Below are 22,363 nucleotides of genomic sequence, written 5' to 3' on the forward strand. Positions count from 1 at the left end.
CAGGGAACAAGCCCCCTGGCCCCAAGGGGCCTCAGAGGGATGAAGGTATCGCGCCAGGGCAGGATGAGACCTGTGAGGAGCAGGCTGCAGTCGCTCTCTTACATGTTATGCAGTAGGCAATATTGAGACTTCCACTTGGTAATGAACAGCAGTTAACATAACCCAGGAGACTAGAGCACCATAAGACAAGTCTATATTCAAAACAACGTCATGCTGACATCACACAATTGCACCATTTACACTTTTATTTACTCCAAAGAATAGTTCAATGTTTATCAGCGTTCTCTACAGAGGTGTGAAATTCCTTCTCTGGCTTTGGTCATTTACAAAATCGCAGATGTTTGGTAGTTCTGTTCTTTTCTACTTAATAATGGGAAAAAAGGAAATAAAAAAGGGGTGGGGGGGGTGGGGGAAAGTCCCTTTTGCAGCTGTCAGGATTCTGGTATCTGACTGATGGAGCAGACCTGAAAAGCACAGGCTTCAATCTGCCACCGAGGCCTCTTCAAGATCTAATGAGTCAGAAAATGTTCTCTTTATTTACTAGGATCAAAACAAATGAGCATGAAAAAGGGTTAAAAAACCCCAACCCTCAAAACAAATGACATTTGATGAGAAAATGGAAAAGAGTGTGTGTGTGTGTGTTTAAAAGCACTGTTCGGTTAGCTCTGGCTGAAAACAGTTCTGAATGTGCATGCATTTTTTTTTTCCAGTGACTCCTAAGATATAGAAATTCCTCTGATATTACAAAATACAAAAATATTTTCTCCAAACTCTCATTTACATTGCATTTACAACAACCATGGAAATAACTTAGGCTCCTACACTGTCTGAGAGACAAATGACCTACCAACATGGCTAATGGAAAACAAAAAACGTGAGGGCAAGCAAAAGCTACCGACAAACTGATGGCTGAGAGTCAACAGTGGCAACCAAAACGTACAGACAGACAGAACGCAAAAGGGAGGCAGTATCTGGGAGGAAGAGGGAAAACTACTGGGTAAATAGTACAACAGGCTAAAGTGAACTTTTTGTTTGTCATTGTTCTTTTTTACTCCAAAGTTAGATGTGCAAAATATATTCACTGTGCCCAGGATTATGACTATTTATAGAAGCCAGTCTACAACCTTCTTACAACTCCCTACCCTTCGGGTCTTTGTTTCATTACAATAAAAGCGCTTACATGATCTAAACCAGTGCAAGTTTGTGAGTTAATTTACATTCTCCCAAGGTGCCTGGCAAGGATGCCATTAGGATATGATACAGTTTTTGCTCTTCTGTCTTTTCCGGCTGTGCAACTGTCCCCTGCTGCTCAGCGTGGAAGACTTGGGCATGCTGTATGAGCCATACTTGTGCAGGAGCTCCTCGCTGGTCACGTACCGCAGGCGGGCAGGTTGGGGAATCGGCTCCCCCAGGAAGTAGCCCTCGTTGTCAGACTCCGAGGAGGAGGAGCAGGTTGAGCACCAGTCGTATTCGGCAAAGTAGGGCCCCCACCTCTCGCCCAAGTGGTTCTGCAGGGCGAGATCCGACACTGTCCGGGGACAGTGGCCATAGACGTCCCTGCGGGGACCCTGCTCCATTGTCTCTCTGCAGCTCCTCTGGTGCATGAACTGGTCGTAGTCTTCCCTGGCTCTCAGTGAGGGTCTCTCCTTCAGGCGGTAGCACTGCTCGCTGGCCAGGTGCAAGGCGTTATCGGAGCGGGAGCGGCGGGAGCGCCGGGGCCGGTGTGGGCGGTAGTGGCGGTCGTCATCCCGCAGGGTAGTTCGGCGGCGCGTGCGCTCGCTCATGGGGGCGTGCCTCGAGACCTCCTGCACCCCCAGATTGCCCCCGGGCACCCCGCTGCCGTAGTCGAAGCTCTGGTGCATCCGCCCCTGCATCCCCCCTGCTCGCTCTCGGTACCCGATGGGGCTGGCGAGGTCGTGAAGGTTCGGCTCCATGTCCTGGTACTGCTGCACTGACAGCAGGCTGCGGACGGACTCGGCGCTTCGGAATTGCATGGAGGAGTTCAGCGTGCCCATGTTGCTCATCTTCTCCGAGACGTTCATGCCCGAGTCTTTGCTCAGGTCAGGCATCGAGAACCTGGAGAGGTGCTCCTGGCGCTTGGCTCCACCATCTGCTGAGAGGCCTTTGCGGGAAAAGGGGAAAGGAAGAAAAAAATGAGTTAAAAAGGAGAATTTGCTATCAGTGGGAGAAGGCTGGGTTTGGCCCAAGACTTTTGCTTTCAAAAATAACTCAATGGTTTAAATGCTGTCCTAAAGAGCCCTTTCAAGATGTGTTGTGTTTTTTGTTGTTTTTTTTTTAAGAGCAGGCAGTTCCTCCTTTGGGGAAATCACACCAATTTAAGGTGTTTTGGGTTGGACTCCAAGTTGCTTTTCACGACTTCCCTTCCCATATGTCTACACTGTCTGCAACTTGATAGGAATAACTACTGATGCCAGGGGGAAATTATGTGCCAGAGGTAACCCGAGGCCTCCTGCATGCTGAGATAACTAGGGTGCCATGATCCTGCACCCACACCTTGTACAATGACAACATATTTTGAAGGACTGAACAATGTCAGGGGCAACTGATGATAGGCCGCTGACTAGTTCAGGCTTGTTACCATGACAGATCATGCAGCTCTCCCTCAGCACCTGTGGAGTTACTGATGGGGCAGCCTTGGCCACGCGCGTGCAGTCAGGTTTTGGAGGCAAGGAAACACCCAAGCCCCACAGAGTTTCCCTGTAAGCAGTGGGACAGTGGGAAGGTCAGACTATCTCTGCAGAGATCTGAGGAGCTGCACAGGGACAGGAGCCAGGAATACCAGCTCCGGTTTGACTGGCTGCCCTGCTTAGGAAGGTGGCCCACTGGGTGTCTCCCATGTGTCAGCCAGCCCTGAGCTCCTGCAAGGTGCTCTCTTCCATCCCAGGAAGCCTTCCCCTGGCAGCAGAGAAGTGGGGCATGTTCAGCACCTACCCATCAACAAGAAAACTCAACACACCCCACGTCGCCCTAGTCCTTGGCCTGTTTCCTGGGTGTTTTCTATCTATTTTCTGACTATCCCCATGTTGGCTTGGCAACCAGCAGCAGTTAGCGCCTGCACTGCAAGCTCAGGACAACGTTTCGCAAGCTATTCAAAAGGAAATCCATTTTATCCCAAATCAAATGCAGAGTGTTTGCTTTGGCACTCTTCTTCCCGTCCCTCTCTGACAATCTCCCCGCGCAGACCAAACGTGGAGAGCTGTGCACCATCAGCAGGATTTTCAACATGACGCACAGCCCTTATGCAATCACCCAGAATTTATGGCTTTGTAAATGAATTAAAAAAATCAACAACCCAGCCCACAATTCAAGAATAAACTTCTTTTTTCCCTTAATAAAAGCTGCTTACATTTCAGCGAGAGCTCAGCTCCTTTGGCATGAGCTGCTGCCTGCCAAACCTGAACAAGAACAAGGGCTGCTCTCACCAACCCTGCTCATGAGCTGCTTCAGGCTTTCTTTGGACTCAGTCTTATAAAGATCAACAGATTCTGCAAAGATGGGCAAGGTTTTCCAAATCCTCCTGTCAGTGACACCAGGGAGAGCTTTGGCACTTGAGCACAAGCCACTGCTGGGTTTCACATGCTTTGGCTTTGCTTCCTGAGTCCCAGCCACTGCAGATATTTCTCTCTGCTCCTTTGTTTTTCTGCTGTTAACGGGGATGTTTCTGGAACTTAAGGTTTCAGAGGAAGCTAAAGCAAAGGTGATCCCTGAACACTGTAGTAAAAGGGAGAGGCTGGGTTAAAATGAAGGTTAAAGCCATGTTTCATTTTGAAAAGGATACACTTTTCAAGCTAGTTTCATGCTTTTCTCCCCAGGCCATGCTGTTCTCCATCGAGCTAACCCAACCCTGCTGTCCACCCTTTGGAAACAGTCCCATACAGGCTCCCCATCCCCTCCAAGGACCTGCCCACCTGTGCTCCCTGCTCCCACCACAGGATTGAGCCATTGCTGTATGTACACACCACCTCCCTTCTGCAGCCATCATTTTCTGCCTTTATTCCCAGTGATGTCGCTTGTCACATCCAGGTACTGTTGCCCACGTCCCTCCTGTGCCACTGCCCAGCAGCCCCCGAGTGGAAAAAGCAACTCAGTGACACGCGCAGAGCCCTCCTGAAAAGCCACAATAACAACGGGATTGCCAGCGGAGCTGATCCGAACGTGAATCACAGCTGCTGACAGACGAATGCGGCCTTAATCAGATCTGTCAGACAATAGCTGACGCCAAAGAAAATGAGCCCTCGGTGACATTTATGCAGCCCTTCACGAAGAGAGCCAGCGCAGCTCCGCCACGAGAGCGAGCGACGACAGCGCCGTGCACGAGCACAGCTCCCAGCACCACAGGATGCTTCTGCAGTGCCAGCAGATTGATCCTGGCAGCATCGTTTCAAAGGGGCTGACCTTGTCCTGCCTGGCAGGGGCATTGGGTGAGCCAGCGCTTTGCTCCCGGCTTTCCTTTGCACAGCCACATGTGTCAGATGGCAACCACAGGTCTCAGAGCCCTCTGGCGCAGCCAACTCTCTCCTCTTATCCTGCATCCAGTGAGAACCAAGTTCTCCTCCCAAGTGCCTGGAGAGAGGCTTTTGGAAAGGAAAAGCCAGTGCTCCACAGGTTTAGTTCACGCTCCTTGGACACACGCTTCCAGCAGACACTGTGAGTAGTTTTGTCTTTTCCCCTTCAAAGTGAAGGCCAGCACAGGGGGAAGCAATTGCAGATGAGGGGCCTGTGGTACACGCATGGAGCACAACTTTTAATTAGTGATTATTAGGTCCAGGGGACGTTTCTGGCTGTTCATCCGGACAGCCTGATTATAATTAACTACACACGTTTTAAGATCTTGAATCTCTGGGAAAATGTCAGCTGTAAGAGGATTCCAGCATGGAGCACGTACACCACCATCACATGGAGCTCAGGGAGCAACGGAGCTTGTGCTTGGGAGGCTGCAGCAAAGCCCCCTCAAGACCCAGTGGCTCTATTTCTCCATATGAACAAGTGGGAAATGCTTCTTGCTGAGGGTTACATGCATCTTCTCAGGAAGATCTGTCAGACTGCATGTGCACAAGCCTTTTTTTGGGGAGCCATGTTAGCAAGTGACGCAGCAAGCCGTGTGGTGGGGAACCAGGAAAATTCAGTTTTATCTGCTCATGGTGGCAGAGAAGGATTTCTTCCACCTAAACAGGAGCAAAGCTTTGCTTTTACAGCATCACTGAAGGCACTGGGGGCTCTGCATGGCACTTAGGGTGACCAAAGTAGGTACCAGGTTGAGGATGTAACTCCTAACCTGTGTAAAACACAAAAGTGCCACCAGGATTAACTTTACATTTACACCAGTGCAAGGCAAAAAGCATAATGAGTGGGAGTTAGGCCCAGATTAGTCTTTGAAAGCTCCCTAAATGATCCTGCTCTATTCTGCAGAGCCACAAAGCCTCAGCAATGCATAGCAGGAACAAGCCAGGAGGGCTCCAGCCTGACTGCAGTGAGTTCAGAGGACAGCAATAACTATCTGTCTAAAAAAAATTCATCTAGAAAATATAACCTAGGAATAAAGCATGAAAGAGCAGAGGGGTTGTTTAGTCTAGAGAAGAGAAGGTTGATGGGGATATAATAACAGCTTTCAAACACAGTAAAAAAATGCAAAGAGGAGGGGAATACATTATTCTCCAGGCCTGCAAGGAAAATTTCAGCTTGGAGAAGAAAACTCTTCCTGTGCAATCACAGCCTCCAGGACTGGAGGGTTTCCCAAGCACCCAAAGGCAGTGGATGTCCAGGCACAACATGCAGGCTGGCTCTGGGTTCTTCAGGGGTGAAGCTGGCCATGACCCTCCACTCCTGTGGTCACTTGCCATTTCAGAGCTACAGCAGTGTATTGAGGCCCAATCTTCTTGAATTACCAGTATTTACTTACAGCCACTACAGCTCCCTCTTAATGAAGTGTTTCATCTGGGAACACAACTAATAACCCAAGCGAGTCCTAACCTGGAAGAGAGAGTGTGAGGGGAGACCTCGCCATGCAGCAGCGACTTTTTTCTAACGAGGAAACCTGAGAATCTGTTTCCCAAAGCTGTCCAGAGGAGTAGGAGCCCAGCTCTGGCCCATGGCACAGGATGGCTGTTACCACATTACCAAGCCCCTTCCTTCCAAGGGTGGAAACGCAGAAAGGTGATGTGCTGACCCCACCGGAATTCTGCAAAATGATGGTCGGAGACACCAAGCATCTGATGGTGGCTGCTGCAGAGGCTCCTGCACCAGAAGAGGAGCAATGGCACCCGCTGCCGGCAGCATGGTCTGGCAGCTGTGCCATGGCCAGATTGGAGCCAGTACTGTAGGACATGTGGACACAGCAGGTTATTTTGCTGCCATTCTCCACTGCACGAAGCTGCCAGCCTCAATATTTCACCCCCCAGCCACGGAAACGCACGCCTTTAGAATGAGCACAAGTGAAAGCTGCAGCTCATCTGCAGGCGTTCTGATATAAAACTCAAGTTGGCTACAGCGCTGGGAACACAAAGCAGGTTTCTGGTTAACATTAAGGTTAGCTAAGAACATTCTGTACCATCCCTTCTGAAGTTCTTCCCCACCCCTATTAAGAGCCGTGTTTATCACATAAAACATTGCCAAGGGAAATAAGAAGCAAGTAAGCAAAGCGACAGCAGGAAGATATTCCTCGTGAGCATCACGGCTGCAACCTCGCCACAACAAAGCACCCGGAGGCACTTACATCTCCCTGTTTGCTTTGCTGAAGCAGGGCTGCAAGTTACATTAATTATGAATTATTAAACCGCTCGGCGAATGACAGCAGAGAGGCCGCAGAGAGCACGTACGCTGCTGTGAGGCTGCGAGTAGAGCCCCCCGCGAGGAGAAACAGCTCCCAGCCTCCATTAAATTAAATTCCCCATGAAGCTGCACAGACATGGGGTGAGGCCCCAGTGCAGCCAGCATCTTAACCACAGAGACAGCATCATCTGCTTCACCCCAGTGGGGGAATGCAGAACGCTTGGAATTCGGATATTGAATAGAATAGAATAAACCAGGTTGGAAGAGACCTTTGAGATCATCGTGTCCAACCTATCATCCAACACTACCCAATCAACTAAACCATGCAACCAAGCATCCTGTCAAGCCTCGCCCTGAACACCCCCAGCGACGGCGACCCCACCACCTCCTCGGGCAGCCCATTCCAATGGGCAATCACTCTCTCTGTGTAAAACTTCCTCCTAACCTCCAGCCTAAACCTCCCCTGACGCAGCCTGAGACTGTGCCCTCTTGTTCTGGTACTGGTTGCCTGGGAGAAGAGACCAACCTCCGTCTCACTACAACCCCCCTTCAGGTAGTTGTAGAGAGCAATAAGGTCACCCCTGAGTCTCCTCCTCTCCAGGCTAAGCAACCCCAGCTCCCTCAATCTCTCCTCATAGGGCTTGTGTTCCAAGCCTCTCACCAACCTTGTTGCCCTTTTCTGGACACGCTTCAGCAAGTCAACCTCCTTCCTAAACTGAGGGGCCCAGAACTGGACACAGTATTGCAAACAACCAGGCCTGTGCTGATGCTTGTTTCTTGCCTTTACATTGAGCACAGTGCACACATAGGTGTGCATGGCAGCCCTCACCACCTGAGCCTCAAGCAGGTGTCTAATCCTGCACTCAGCCCAGACATGCAGCACCACAGGCCTGGGGAAGAGTGGCTAGAAAGCTGCCCAGTGAAAAAGGACCTGAGGTGCTGGTCAACAGCCATCTGACTAGCAGCCAGCAGTGTGCCCAGGTAGCCAAGTAGGCCAACAGCATCCTGGCTTGTATCAGAAACAGTGTGGCTTGCAGGAATAGGATCATGCTCCTGTAATCAGCACTGGCCACACCATGAATACTGAGTTCAGTTTTGGCCCCTTAAATACAAGAAAGACATTGAAGTGCTGTGTGAGGAAACAGCCTCAAGTCATGCCAGGAGTGGTTTAGGATGGGTATTAGGAAAAATGTCTTCACCAACAGGGTTGTTAAGCCCTGAAACAGACTGCCCAGGGAAGTGTTGGATTCACCAACCCTGGAGGTATTTAAAAGATTGGCACTTAGAAACATGGTTAGTAGTGGACTTGGAGGTGCTGATTTATTGTTTGGATTCAATGATCTAAAAAGTCTCTTTAAATCAAAATGATTCTGTGACAGCTGGTGTTTAAGTGGCATCCACAGAGGCACAGAGGGGATGGTGCAGCATCTCTAGTGTCCACAGCACCAGACAGGCACATCATCACTGCTCCTGAACCCGGGTTTATTTCAAGTTCAACCTTGAGAACTCAAAAAGAACTTATGGAGAAACAGTCTGCCCAGAGCCTTGTTTATAGCTCAGCCTCATCTCACTTTTGAGTGGCCTCAGGGTGTGCAGAAATAAAGCAGAACCCTTATGTAAGTGGAAATTGTGGAAAGTAAACAGTTCAGGGGAAAGCAGAGCGCTTGGGCAAGCACTTGGTCATGGTGCTGGCAGCCTCCCGCGGTGCGCCCCCGGTGTCATCCCAAGGGTGTCGGGGTGTATTTCCCAACCAATCCGCCCCTTGGTTGCCAGCATCCCTACATGGTTGCCAGCATCCTTACATGGGTGCTGCCAGGGAAAGGGATAGCATTTGAACCTAGAAGCACCCCTGTAGCTCCCCCATGGCATCACCAACTCCTACACTGTCTCTAGCCCGGGAGGCTGAGGAACACCCACAGGATGTAGTGCCACTGAGGACATGGGGATGGAGTCAGCCACCAGACACTGAACCCCTCACTGTCACCTCTGAGGGTGTTCAGGAGCTGCTCCTGAGCCCTCAGTGCAGGAGAGGCTGGACCATTAGGATGCTTCCCTGGAAAATACAACCTTGGCCTTGAGAAACAAGGTTCTTTCTTCACCTCCCCAACCTTTCAGCTCCTCCTTGGGCCGAGGAGCAAGGACCTTTTAGAGACCTTTTAGACCTTTTTAGAGGGCAATGGAAGCACAAGCAGAGAAGACAGAGCACAGGCACTGGGATCAGGGCTGTGATGGACCACGTATCTTCTGGGAATTGGTTAACCTCTGAGGAGATCAGGCTCCTCTTCATGAGAAAAGCTTCCTGGGCAAAATCCATCCCAGCATTGTTCTGACTGTTTAATGAAGGGAGTTATGAGGTAAGTATTGCTACAGCATCCACTGTTTTATATGGTTACCAATGACATTAAAAAAAGAAAAAAAAATATGAAAAAAACCCGAAAAAAACAGAAAAGAAAAAATAAGATATAAAAGAGAATCTAAAATCAGCAAAAATTATTATCTTGGAAAATGTGCTGGGGAATCTTTTGTGTTCTTTGCTTTTCCATCTAATGGCCACATTAGGCAGGAGGAGGACCCAATCTCCAAGAAACTGTAGTGTATCAGAGTCTGTCGTTGCCTTCAGTTGATGGCAGAAAAGGGAATTTTTTCAAACAAATGTAGGAGGGAAGGAGAGATGCCCTCCACCAGCAGGAAACTCTGCCCTTTGCCAGCAAACATGTTTAAATCACATCAGCATTTGCAGCAATTACACAAGCACAAACCAGAGGACAGCAGAGACACTCCCATCTAATTCAAACCCTGACACAGAGCACAAGGAGGGTCACAGCCACCTCTGCAATTCAGGTGTCTGCTAGTGCACTGCTACCCATGGTGTGAAAGCAGAGCATAACTGAGCACTATGAGGGAAGTGCCCAGGATTAACATGGTGTCACACCTCTCTAGTAACCCATAAGGAGCTGGGTTTAAAGTGATTAAGAAGAGCCTGCTTGGTTAGCTGAAAACCCGGTATCTTGCAGGGGGCTTGGGATCACAGAGATATCGACCCACTCAGTGGGTGACCCCTGGTGCAGCACTGAATGCATGACAAATGTTGTAGGGACAACAGCTGTTCACAGGAGGAAGCCTCTTGGCCAGAATACAGGGACTATTGCTGCACACCCCAAGATTTCTCCACTTTTACTGATATCTTTGGCTACTTAGCAGTTAAGTCCTAATAGAAACATCAGAGCAAAATCTGCTGCGAGGGAGGGACCAGCTTTTAACATGTGTTCTGCAGGTCAGGGACTGTTTGCCCTTCAGCTCCCTATAAAAAAGGAGAACATTTTCAGTGATGCCATAAAATGTTGGATGGATGCAGTGTTAATTATTTCACTTTACAAGGTGGAGCAACTGTGCAGCATGAGTAGCTCACAAAGACCTCATATGTGAATGCCCAGGAGTTTCTTGCAAAGCAGAGCTGGGGCATTTGGGGAGGAGAGCATGAGGTGAGCTGGACCCTTGGGCTGTGGTGGGGGGAAGCTTTGAGGGGGTGATGAGAGCAGATGTTGGTCTGGTCACCAAATCTTCCTGTCCTCAAAACACTGCCAATTAAACGGTATGATAATTGTGCCCTCCATAATCGTGCACACAGCCCTTGGGAGCTGCCTGTTACTGCTGCAGTGCCCCCAGCTTGTGCTGAGCCAGGTCCCAGAGCACAGAAAATTATTAGAATCTTACACATTAATAAAAATGTTATCACCTCACTCTGCAGAGGAAGTGCTTGAAGTCATTGCAAGCCCCATCATGCTGAGCATCTGCTCCAGAAAGCAGGAAAGAAGTACGTGGTTAAGGCAGGCACTGCCTGTCAGGAAATATGTACTTTGGCTACATAAAGAGGATGGATACTTTGGGAAGGTCTCCCTCCTGACATTTTAAAAAGGTCTTTTTAATATGAAAGGCAGAGTAATTTTCACTCTAATATGAAGGCCTTGCCATGCTTCCCATCTCTTGACCTGTATCCCAGATACACTTCAGCTCCAAAGCATGCAACAAACCCTCCAACACTTGGGGATTGCTCATCTGAACCCAGTGTTGCTCAAGACTCTTTGTACTAATGGGATTTACACAATACAAGCTTTCAGGAATGTGAATGGTTTTGGAAACATGAAGTTTTGCCTAGAGAAACCTTGTTTCACACAGCAATTCCCAAATCCCTTACCATTTTACATCCTTTTTCCCTCTGTGTATTTCTGAGGCTGTTTGAGCAAAACTCTCTCCAGCTCATTAGCTGCTTCTCTCTTCCCTGCTCTACCATTTGCCAGTTAGGGAGATCCTGGCTGAACACAGAGAACAGTTCACATCTTGACATGGGACTGGCAGCTTCCCCAAACAAACACACTGAAACCCAGGAGCGGCTTGCAGCAGAGCAAACTTGCCCATCCAGGTGGGGCGGAACCCAGAGCTCAGGCTCAGTAGTAGTCAGCTCTCCAGGGGCCTGGAGATCCTCTCTGAGGCATCCCCCTCACCCAGTGCCAATATCTCATGGGGGGCCCCTTGGGACTGGTTACCAAACACCCCACAAACTGCTTGCAGTGACAGCAAGACCAATGGGCTCCATTTTCCAGGGGACAGGTGCAGTACCTGCCCAAATCCAAGCAGTGCCTGGTTGGAAGAGAGAAAAGCCAGGGGAGCAGCAAGGAAAACACAAGACTATCTCTGGCGTGCAAACCAGGCTCAGCACTCTCTTTTCTGAGTTTTCTGCTGAGGGACTTGGAAGCAAGCTACAGCTGTGCCAGATGAACACAGGCACCCAGTAATGCAAACTACAGGAGGCTATAGAAGGATGGTGTACACCAGTCTCCCCAGGGCCAAGCTGTGGACCACAGCCCTGTCACAGACATGTCCAAACATGCACATCCATCCCCGCAGCCACACAACGCAACCCAAACATGTTTGGGGTGAGAGGACTGAGAAACACTACCCAGGGATGAGCTCATGAGAAAAGGGCTCAGCCTGATGGGACAAGCACCTTGCCTGGCTTTTCCCTGCAGTTTCTACCAGAGGTCTGGGGAAGTGAAAAAAAAGAGCTGTACATGGAGGAAGGGTGGGGGTAACTTATTTGAGCCAGTCATATACTTGTGTTCTATGTAACATACGAAAGGGGTTAACAGGGCCTGTTCCAAAGCATTTAAAAATATTTTCAGCCTGCAAGGGCAGCTTACAGCAGCCCTTCAAGTGCTGAAGGCTGGAATCTGCCTCTGCACTAGCAGCTGGCCTTGATTTTTTTTGCCTCCTGCTTCACAAAACAGAGAATCGAAGAGCTTGAAAACACTTGTTTTGAGCTACACAGAGAGGCCAGCCATTATACAGCCCTGCACCTGGTAAACACGTGAGCAGTGAGAGGGGCTACCAGGCACACTGGCACTAGGCAGGCAAGCCCACAGCCCAAGCAGTGGTCCCCAAGATGTCAGTCAGCCCTGCAATGGGAAGACACCAGATGTGGCACTGACCTGGAGCACAAGAGACCTCATTGCACAGAGGAGCTGGAGTGACATACCTGTCGCATTGGAGAGTGCAAGGGACTCCATGGAGCCGCGGGGAGTCTGCTCGGTGGGTGTCAGGTCCTCTGAAAACTTCAGGGCGTTGATGGGGTGACGGGTGCGGCATTGTGGCGTTGGCATCCCGCCTTCCTCTTCCTCTTCATACTTGGGGACTTTGAGATTTCCTCTGGTCTCTGGGAAGCTCTGGTTGGACATGTCGCTGTAGCTCTCCTGTGAGCGAAGCCTCCCTGAGTAGTAGTCCTCTCTGCAGTCCTGGATGAAGCTGCCGCTGTGGCTCTTCATCGCCAGTGAGGAGCTCCTCTTTTGGTTGCTGAAATGTTTTGCCCATAAATCCGACTGCGAGCCCGGGACCTGGCTGGGGTTATAGGAGGTCCTTATGTTGCACTGACTGAGAAGCTGCAAAGGGCTTTGGGATTGACTTTGCTCCATTTTGTTCCCGTAGTGATAGAGCTCATCCCGGCTCCTCCACAAGTGCTCCCTGTTGAGGCTTGGTGTCTGGCTGGCCAGGCTCAGCAAATCCATCTGCAGGGACAGTGGGTCCACGTCGGTGGAGAGGCGGTTGGAAGTGACCTGCAGCTGGTTGCATGGGCTGCGTGCCCCCTCCTCACCTTTCCCCTTGTTCTTGCCGATCTTGGCGCTGCGGCGGGACTCCTTGGCTCGCGCGCTCTGGAAAGCCGAGTCGGAGGAGTCGGAGCCGTTGGGGTCATCGCCAACGCTGCAGGCCCTGGAGCAGAAGATCTGCCCCTGCTTGGGCAGGAAGGGTCGTCCCAGCAGGGACTTCTTACACTGCGCGCAGCAGAAGCAGGTCTCGGTGGCGTGCCAGTGCTGGCCATCATATGTCATCTGGCCCTGGTCGATGCCTTGAGGGGGAAGACACAGTGTCAGCTGCCACGTACATCACACACAGCCCCCGTGAGCGACATGCACCCGGGCTCACTCTCAGAAACCCTTTAGCAGGGTTTCTCTAATGCATGAAGTTAAGCCCATTTCTAATTGCTTGCAGGCTGCAGGCCTTCGCTCTGGAGTTACTCAATGTTGGGAAAGGCAGCAGAACCAAGCCTCCAGCTATTTCAAATTAAATGGGGATATTTCCGATCATAAAGTAAAGGAATGCAAGAAGCTCACCATAAAGTCCTTGAAGTCAAAGCAATAATATGCTGCCTATTTAAAAACAAAAAACAAACAAAACCAAACAACAAAAAAACCTCCAGCTGAACCATAATGAGGAATTTGTGCTGCCTTGGTTAAGTATGTAACAACAGATGACATCCCTATCCTTCGCTGCTACCATGGCCTCATCCTAACTTTACTTTGGCTACTGGAGCCCCTTCTCCAAAACAGAGTAGAAAGAGTGGCCCCAGGGATCTGAGTACACACTCTTGCCTTCCACCCTGCCACATCTGCCTAGCAGAAAAGGACCTGGGGGCACTGGCCAACAGCCAACGAACATGAGCCAAGCACATGCCCAGATGGCCAAGAAGGCCAACAGCATCCTGGCTTGTATCAGCAGAAGTAGGGAAGTGACCGTCTCCCTGCACCCAGCACTGGTGAGGCTGTACATTGAATACTGGGTTGCATTTTGGGCCCCTCACTGCAAGAAGGGCATTGAGGTGCTGGAGCGAGTCCAAAGAATGTCAACAAAGCTGGAGAAGAATCTAGGGCACAAGTCTTATGAGGAGCAGCTGAGGAAACTGGAGTTGCTTAGCCTGGAGAAAAGGAGGCTGAGAGGAGACCCTCTTGCTGTCTACAACTACTTGAAAGGAGGTGTTAGCAAGGTAGGTGTCAGCCTGTTCTCTCAAGTAACAAGTGAGAGAACAAGAGGAAATGACCTCAAGTTGTGCCAAGGGAGGTTTAAGTTAGACATTAAGAAAAAAATTCTTCACAGAAAGGATTGTAACGCTGTGGAACAGGCTGTCCAGGGAAGTGGTGGGATCATCATTGCTGGAGGAATTTAAAAGAAACATGGATATGGTGCTGAGGGAGAGGGTTTAGTGGTGACCTGGTAGTGCTAGCCTACTGGTTGGACTTCCAAGGTCTCTTCCAGCCAAAGCAACTCTATGATTCTGTGATATCCTGGGCTGCCCCCACCAGCCTCTTTCAGATTAAGAAACTGAGGCAGAGATTCTGCCCCACCAGCCAAACCCCAGGGAGCACATGCCTGCTTCTGTACATCATTCTTGGTCCAAGCTGTAAGCAAAGCTCCTGAGGTTTCAACGGTAACCTCCTTTCACCTGTTTAAGTTGCTGTTGATGGCAAAAGGCCCTGTTACCTGAGAAACTGGTGGGCTGGCTGGCATGGCAGGGTGCTGCACCACACGTGTGCACTGCATGTGCTTGCACACCGCCACAGCCGTGTTGCTGGGGGGGCTGACTGCTGTTGGATAATTTACGAATGAATGGTATGTTAATGGCCTGTTTTAGCCCAAGCTAAATTTGCCTGAGTCTAATTGTTGGGTTTTTTTCCCCCCTTATAATGTATGAAATATTTTTATATATAGACTGCAGTGCTATGTTTGTGGACAAGAGAGAGACAAGATGGTAGCTGGGTTTTATCAGCTCCTTTTCCAAACCATCTTGCAGAAGAATAGCAGAGATTCCTTACCCTGAGCCTCAGCTACCCAACACAAGCCTTGCAATTCTTAAGCATATGTTTACCTCTGATTGATGTGGCTCTCACACGTGGTGCTCAGTGACTACTACAAGCAACTTTCAGCAAAATGGCTGCAGTCTCTCTTTTCCAAGAAATGTGCAGCTATGCACCATAACAGGCATTTTGCCACAAAAACCTGACCAGGATGGATGGAAAGCGGGGAGGACAGCAGATGGGGGAAGCAGGAGAAAAAGGAGCATACAAGCAGCCTTAACAGCTGCTTCTTCACTGTTCCACAGCTGAGCTTTCGGGAAGGATGTGCTGCAGGTCACAGCAAACACATTCTCCAAGTGCTTTGCGGAAGCCCTGAGTTTCCTCCCCCCTCCTGCCATCTGGATGCTGCACAAGAGCAAAATGGTTGGTTTTCTCTCTTTCCCTGCAGCCTATGAAATATTTGAACTTGTGAGCTCACCTCCACGGACAAAGAAAGGGCTCCCTGCCCACCAGTGAGCACGTGGAAATGCTCAGCCAAGTGGCAAATGGGAATGGGAGAGCAGCAAGGCAGCTTCCCAGCCTTGCCTGGCTTAGCACCCTTGAGTGCTGGGGGAACAGCTAGCCCCCTAGAATAAAACACATTTTAAATCACTGTTCTAGAAATGGAGATTGACTCTGAGGCATTATATCTTTCTGTCTGAGAACATCTATTTGTAGGTCAATTTAAAAAGGCATGCAAAACCAATAATGATGGGTAATGAACAGGCATTTTTCCTGTCAGTAGCTCATTAACTCATAAGGATTCTTTGGCAAGCTTGCTTAGGAAGAGTCTGTGACACTGTTTACAGGTAAACAAGATTTAAGGGAAAAATTCATGTATTACATAGACCAGCAAAAGCTTTCATTAGCTGCAACAGCTCCTGAGGTTGCTATCTGATAGCCCTCCACTCTCTGGCCACAATAAGGGATATGCAGTGATTTAACCAAACAAATTACCATGCTGGCTCCTTTGCAAGACGTGAGGGGGATGCCGCAGGGCTGCAGCAGACCCCAGCCACAGCCAGTCCTGCTTGTAGTCCCGAGTCATTGTCAAACACTCTTGTTGCCAGAAAAAAACCTTGCAAGCACAGGTTTGCCCTGCTGCCCTCCCACACAGCGCTTGCCCCAGGTAAAAGGGACAATGGCACATACCTATGTGCTGGGCGCAGGTGTCACAGTATTCAGCGTAGAGGGACTCGAAGCAGCTGCAGCAGTAGGGCCTGCCGTCCTTCATGATGTACCTCTGACCCCCCAGCACTGTCTCACACTCAAAGCAGCAGAAGTGCTTCATGTGCCAGTGTCGTCCTTCAGCCTCGGTGCATTCATCAGCAAAAATGATCTAGGGGAAGAAAACACAAGCGTGGAGCAGAGTTGGTCAGGGAGAGGACCTGGCTGCCACACAACTTTCAAATTTTACAGCTAATCCCTTCATCCTGCACGGAAAACTCCTGTGGTTTGGTGTGGCAGGGGCACCCATCACTTCTTAAGGAAATCCTTTAGAACACACAGACTACAAAGTGTTAAGGCAGAGCTCACAGTAACGTGTTCATGAGCCCATCCATCAGCCCGAGGGGTCGATCAGGGTAATAAACACACTTATATACAACCTATCGATCTGGTGGACTTCTGAAGAACAGAGCAGCTGCTTACTCAAACACATTTATCTGTCTCTGAATCAGGGACCCGAGTACAAGGATGAGTGAAAACACAAGGAGAAACGGCAGCTTTCTAGAGGGGAGAAAAGATGGAGCTACCTAGCTCCTCACCATTGCCTCTACTCCAACCCCTTTGCTTATAAAGAACACAGCAGTTACTACACCAGCAGGGAACTGAGGCACAGAGCACTAGTAAGAGTGGGCTGGTGAAACAGTCATCTGAAGTGGTTCTAGCCGATCTAGCTTTCTTGCTGTTTCTATTTCCCATCCCCACCACATCTTGACTCCCAAAGGCAAGCTGCAGGAGCAAGCATCAGCCTGGGTCTCCACCCCGGCACAAGTCACTTCAAAAGCTTTTCCCTTGCAGCTTCTCTTACCTCTTTCTCACAATTAGTGTTGGATGTTTCAGGGGAAGAAGCGTGTGTTAAAGAAAGAGCTGAATGAAAGGCTCACTTGCAAGGATAAAAAGTACATGAAAAAAAACTACCCAGCCTAAGCCACAAGGCAATAGGGGCAGTGGAACAGTTAGGAGTTGTTTTTATACTGGTGATATTACAAATTTAATTGAATACATATGTCAACGTTATTTATAGTTGAAGAGCACATAGCCTTGGATGTTTACTATTACACACTTGCAGAGATGGGACATTGTAGTACATATGGTTTTCCATGCTATGGCTTTCAAAACTTTAAAAGCCAGAACAATTTCCTTCAGCAGCCTTTTAAACTGAGATTGACACTTGAAAAACTCTCAGAGGTGACTCTGTATGGTTTTCTATATTTGTTTTGTATTCTATTTGTTCAGCTTCCTCCAGTCCATTAATCGCCTCTTTTAAAGCCTCCTTCAGCTTGGTATGTACTCAGGCACTATCCCCTTGTAGGAAACACAGCACTCATGCTGCCAGAGATGACTTCTGGGGAGAACAGAGATGAAGGGAGAGCCATCACACAGAGCTAGGCTAGAATCACACAGCATAAAGGTGTGATCTTACTGGAAACCCTCATAGAAAGCCTCCCCCATGGCTCCCAGCATGGAAATGAGGACCTCTCTTAGAACAGCCCTAAGCAGATTGTGACTAAGAATCCCCAAGATGCTCACCTGAAACCCCAGGAAAAACTTGCATGAACCCCTGGAAAAGCCAAACCACTGCACTTCATGTGCAGAGGCTTCTCGTGCTAACACACTCACTGCTGTCAGGGCAGATGGAAGGGCAATACCCTCCAACTGGCGAGAGGAATCCTCTCATGCCATTCCCATGGGTAGCATCCATGACAGGATATATTTTTAAGTGGGCAGAGCAGGGCTGAGCTGGCTCTCACCTCGTCACATGCTGCGCAGCGGGGCTTGAGGCACTCAGCGTGATGCCTGCCACAGTAGATCTTCCCATCTTGGTAGAAGTAGATCAGGTCAACCAGCAGCTCGTTGCAGACACTGCAGATGAAGCAGGGAGGGTGCCAGCAGACGCCGTGCCCTGCTCGTGAGGCGAAGACAGCCATGTCCCCTCCATTGATCTGGCCGCCGCACTGTCGGAAAAGCCAGCGTTTAATGGGGGCTGGGGAGCCAGCTGCTGCCCATCACCAACCAGCTGCTTCCACAGCCACAGCAGAAGAATATGCTAATTCATGCTTCCTTTCTGGTCTCTCTTAATCTCTTTTCATCCCCATTCTATGGGGAATATCAACAGATTCCCTTCTGAATGAGGCCCAGAGCCAGCATGACTGCTCCACATCAAATATTGTGGGGTGCTGCCAGCTCATGCCCTGACAGACCCCAGAGCTTGTAACTCACAGAGGGTACAGGATTGGTGCTGCTCCTGTGAGTTTCACTTCATTGGTTAAAAAGCCACCCTGCTTATGCCAGTTCATCCGCTGCTACCCACCTGCTCACAGATGGCTCCTGTCATGGTTACAGGGAATGGCCGGACATTGCCTCTCCCTAAGTTTTCTCTCTTTCTTTGGTTGCTGAAGAGTTTGAGCTCCCTCTTCTCCTCCTCATCCAACGAGTTGCAATAGCGGACCTAAAACACACAATGTGATGTTCAGTGTTAGAGGCGTCCCTGACTCCCTGGCCAGTGAGCTGCAGCCCCACAGGCTCTGCACACCCCTGCACAGGGGTTACACAAACAAACTCTGTCCTGGGGGTAGGGTGGCTGGTGACACAGCTGTCTGGGCTTCATCCAAAATCTCGAAAGATAGAGCTAGGAAGAAAGGGCAGGAGGAAGGTTGTTCTTGGAGTGCTAAGTTTCTAGGAAAGTCTTAAAAGTTGGGTCCTCTGGGTACCAGCCAGAGCCAGCAATCAGAATGATGGTTTTCCTGTTTTCTCCTTATGGCAGAGATCTTACAGCAGCTCCAAAATGTTTAATTGGCATTTATTTCGTGAGTGCAGCCTATTTTCACTGTGTAAATGATGAATTTCCAGCCATTTAGGAACTCCAACTATTGTTTTGGTGTAGAGTCAAGTTTGCACATACGCAAAACCTCCACGTTGGTAGGTGCTAAGTGAAACAAAAGGATACAAACAGTGAATGATGAAGATTCCCTGAAGCTTATAAAACTCTGAGGCTCCCCTGGCTATTTTCACTCTACAGGCTTAACTCTTGGATGACTGCATATCCCTGCAGAATATGGCTGAAGAGCCAAGGTGGCTACGTGTAGCACCGGTGCCCAAGCTTGCCTCCTGTTCTTTGGAGAGCAGGCTCACATTGCTGAGTAGGATTACTCACATGAGCAACCAACACACCTTGGATTTTCAAAGGAGCAAAAGCGAGCACGAGGGGAAAGTGGATGCAAAATCTGCCAATTTGCAGAAAATACACAGGGCTCGTGCCTCCAGCCTGCAGTAGCGGCATTCATGTGTACCTGTTCCTGTGTTCTTCAACTGTCAGAGGCTGTGGGTTTTCAGCAGCTGCCAGGGAAGACAGGCAGGCAGGTCTGAGCCCAAGGGTGCATGGGAAGAAGCCCCTGCCGAGTGCCTGAAGCTCCCCCGGCGCTGGCAGCATCACACTGTGCCCATGGCACCCAGCCACACGAAGGCAAACTCGTTAAAATCTGACCTAGATCAAACAAGTTACCTGTATGTATTTCCCAGGGCGGCTTCTTCAGAAAGCAGAGGGAAAATCACTCTTTCTTTTTTGTTTTGTTTACAAAGGGAAATTTTGCGGGCTACCGGAAGCCAGTGTTCTCACCGGCGAGAACAGGATGTCAAAGACCGGACCCATTTTGCTGCCTCACGTCTTTCTTGAGATGTAAGAAGAGGGTTTATTTGCTCTGACTGGTCTTGACTCAGCCACTAGCTTTCCAGGCTCTCCCAACTCATGAGGCTCAGCCTGGGTGAAACCCCTCCTTGGCACGCACTCCCACTCCCAAGGTGAGTCGGAAGCAGCACTCGGGAAAAGGCTTTTGCAACTTCGGATCTGGCTCTGGCTGATCTCAACAGCATTTTTTCATGCAAATTTTAATGCAGCTTTGGCCTCTGAGGGCCGAGAAAGTGATTTTATTTCAAGAGAAACAAAGCAAGATAGTTTAAAAAAAAAATAACTTCAGAAACAAACAACTCCCTCCCCACCTCCCACACAATCCAAGCAGGGAGCAAATATGGCACTCAAATAGCAACAAAGCCAAACTCCAACTGAATTGGTGTGAACAGCAGAAAGGGCTGGGGAAGGATCAGCCACATTTCCTACAAGCCCAGCCCCAGGAAGGATCCCCTCCCCACCTGCAGCCCCTGCTAGACGTCCAAAGACACTTTTTGGTTACTGACCTCATTGTCGTGTGGTGGCAGCTGGTGCAGAAGCTGCTTTATGCGAGATTTTTCTCCCGGGCTGTTGACGTAGGGGACCTTGTCCTCGGGCAGGCAGCTGTAGTACTGGTGCACCTATGGAGCGAGAGAGGGGGCTGCAGTGGGGCTCTCTGGGCGAGCACGTGCCCCCGTGCCCGTCCAGCGGCCACCCCCCAGCCAGCGGGGTCTTCCCAATGAGGATTTTGAGGCAGGAAGTGCAGCCGGGTGCTGCTTGGGTTCGGTGCCCTTTTGCCACGGAGAAAGAAGGCTGGCAGCCCCGGGAGGCGGCGGGCTCGTTACCGTTTGCTCGGTCAGCCTCCATAGCGTTAGCATGCTTCGCCGGCTGCGGGGATGTGTCAGCACCTGCCTTGGCAGGGAAGGTTAAAAAGGCTGCGCCCCGGCAGCCTCTGTGTTGCTGGCTATCTCAGCCTCCACCTCCATCAAAACCCTCTGGGCTTTTTTCTGCAGGAATTTGTGGAAATAAACAGCAGATAAAATCTGTTGGAAGGCTCAGTTTTTCTCTTTTGTCTCGGAGCGTATAATTAAAAATCAGCTATTAAAGAGGCAGGAGCCCGGTGGCAGCCCACAGAGGAAGCACACCCTGAACCCCAGCATCTCTCCTCTGACTGCCACAACTGGGATCTGAACTAAAGGGCTGGGCCAGGCATCAGGATGGGGCTCACTGGCCATGGATCAGCTCTGAAATGACAGTGGTGAGGTTGAACAGTTTGGGAAGAACCAGGAAAAGATAAAGGTATGAGAAAGCTCAGCTGGGATCAGGAGTCTGTGCAGCCCTAGATGCCTCTGGATGTTCAGGTGGGTGCAAGGGGCTGGAAGGCTCCTTAACTCTGTGCTTGGCTAGAGAGATGCAAACTGTTCACTCAGTGCATGCCACGCTGCCTGTAGCTTTCACAGGTCTTACCCTGAATAACACTTGCTCTGCAGTGGCTTCTGATGATTTTTTTTCCTTTCTACATTTTGGGCTTTGGCCTAGAAAGCACCATCTGGGCTGTCTTTCCCCAGAGAAGCCCACTCTGCCCACAAAAGCCCACAGCATCTGCAGGATCACAAGCTACTGTGGGTCATTGGGAGAGATGGGAACACAGAGGCAGGTCACACACAGCTGACTGGTGGGGGAGCTCACCAGTGGGGTGCTGGGGGTTGCTCATACAGGGAGTTACCTTCAACAGGGAGAAATCACTTTTTGTGCCAGAATAAATTTCCAAATCTGGCATTATTCAGGAAAAATTACTCTGCATTCAGCTCACTCTCTGATCACATTCAGAGATACCTGAAGAGCAGAGCTGCAATCACTTTTCCTCTAATTTTATGGCCCCCCTCCAAACCAATCCTAACATCCACCCTTCCCCATCATCAGGTTTTGTGGAAAGGGAGATTTTTTTAACAGCTTTCTGCCTGTAACTCTGCAGTGCTGATGACAAAGGAACTGCTCAGGTCATGAAGCTGAGGAACATGCTGAGCATATGTCGCTGCAAAACCCTGAATTTGTTTTGCTAAGGCACAGCAGAAACAGACCCACCAGCTATGGAAACTGTCAAAAAAAGAGAGGCTGCTAAGCATTTTGTTATGTTAAAAAAGAAAACAAACTACATACATTAGGATACTTACTTTGCATTTAGAGAGCATCCTTCATCCAGGGACATCAAAGCACATTAAAAACACTTTAAATTCTTACAACATGCTACACAAGGTAGGAAATACACGCACTGGAAAGGATTGTTTGCAGCATAATGATGTTAAATGAGCTCCCCGACTTCATGCAGCTAGTCCTCAGCAGAGCCTGCAGCTGGAACTCTCTCAGTGATGCCCTGGCTTCCACACCTTTCACCAGGCTGGCAGGCTACAGATGCCTGCTGACTTCTCTTGCCAAATTCCCCACGTGCACACAGGCTGCTGGCTTTCCCCTGCGCTCCGGTTCATTAGTTTGTGTTTTTATTTCTTGTGATGATGGTTTTCTTGCC

At 49.7% G+C, this 22,363-nt stretch overlaps 1 protein-coding gene across 2 annotated transcripts in view; it reads right to left on the bottom strand.

Annotated features, from left to right (window-relative positions):
• Positions 1–632: 632 nt before the first annotated feature.
• PRICKLE2 (prickle planar cell polarity protein 2) overlaps positions 633–22,363 on the bottom strand; it is a 110,444-nt gene continuing 88,713 nt past the window's right edge. For both annotated transcript variants that reach the window (XM_054161117.1, XM_054161127.1), the window contains 6 exons: positions 20,364–20,477; positions 18,484–18,621; positions 17,924–18,127; positions 16,101–16,287; positions 12,323–13,186; positions 633–2,122 (listed from right to left, as the gene is read on the bottom strand). In XM_054161117.1, the coding sequence (XP_054017092.1) occupies positions 1,248–2,122; positions 12,323–13,186; positions 16,101–16,287; positions 17,924–18,127; positions 18,484–18,621; positions 20,364–20,477 (2,382 nt within the window). In that variant the 3' untranslated portion in view covers positions 633–1,247. The remainder of the gene's footprint in view (positions 2,123–12,322; positions 13,187–16,100; positions 16,288–17,923; positions 18,128–18,483; positions 18,622–20,363; positions 20,478–22,363) is intronic.

Source organism: Dryobates pubescens, chromosome 1 (genome assembly GCF_014839835.1).
Source record: "Dryobates pubescens isolate bDryPub1 chromosome 1, bDryPub1.pri, whole genome shotgun sequence".
Lineage (NCBI taxonomy): Eukaryota > Metazoa > Chordata > Aves > Piciformes > Picidae > Dryobates > Dryobates pubescens.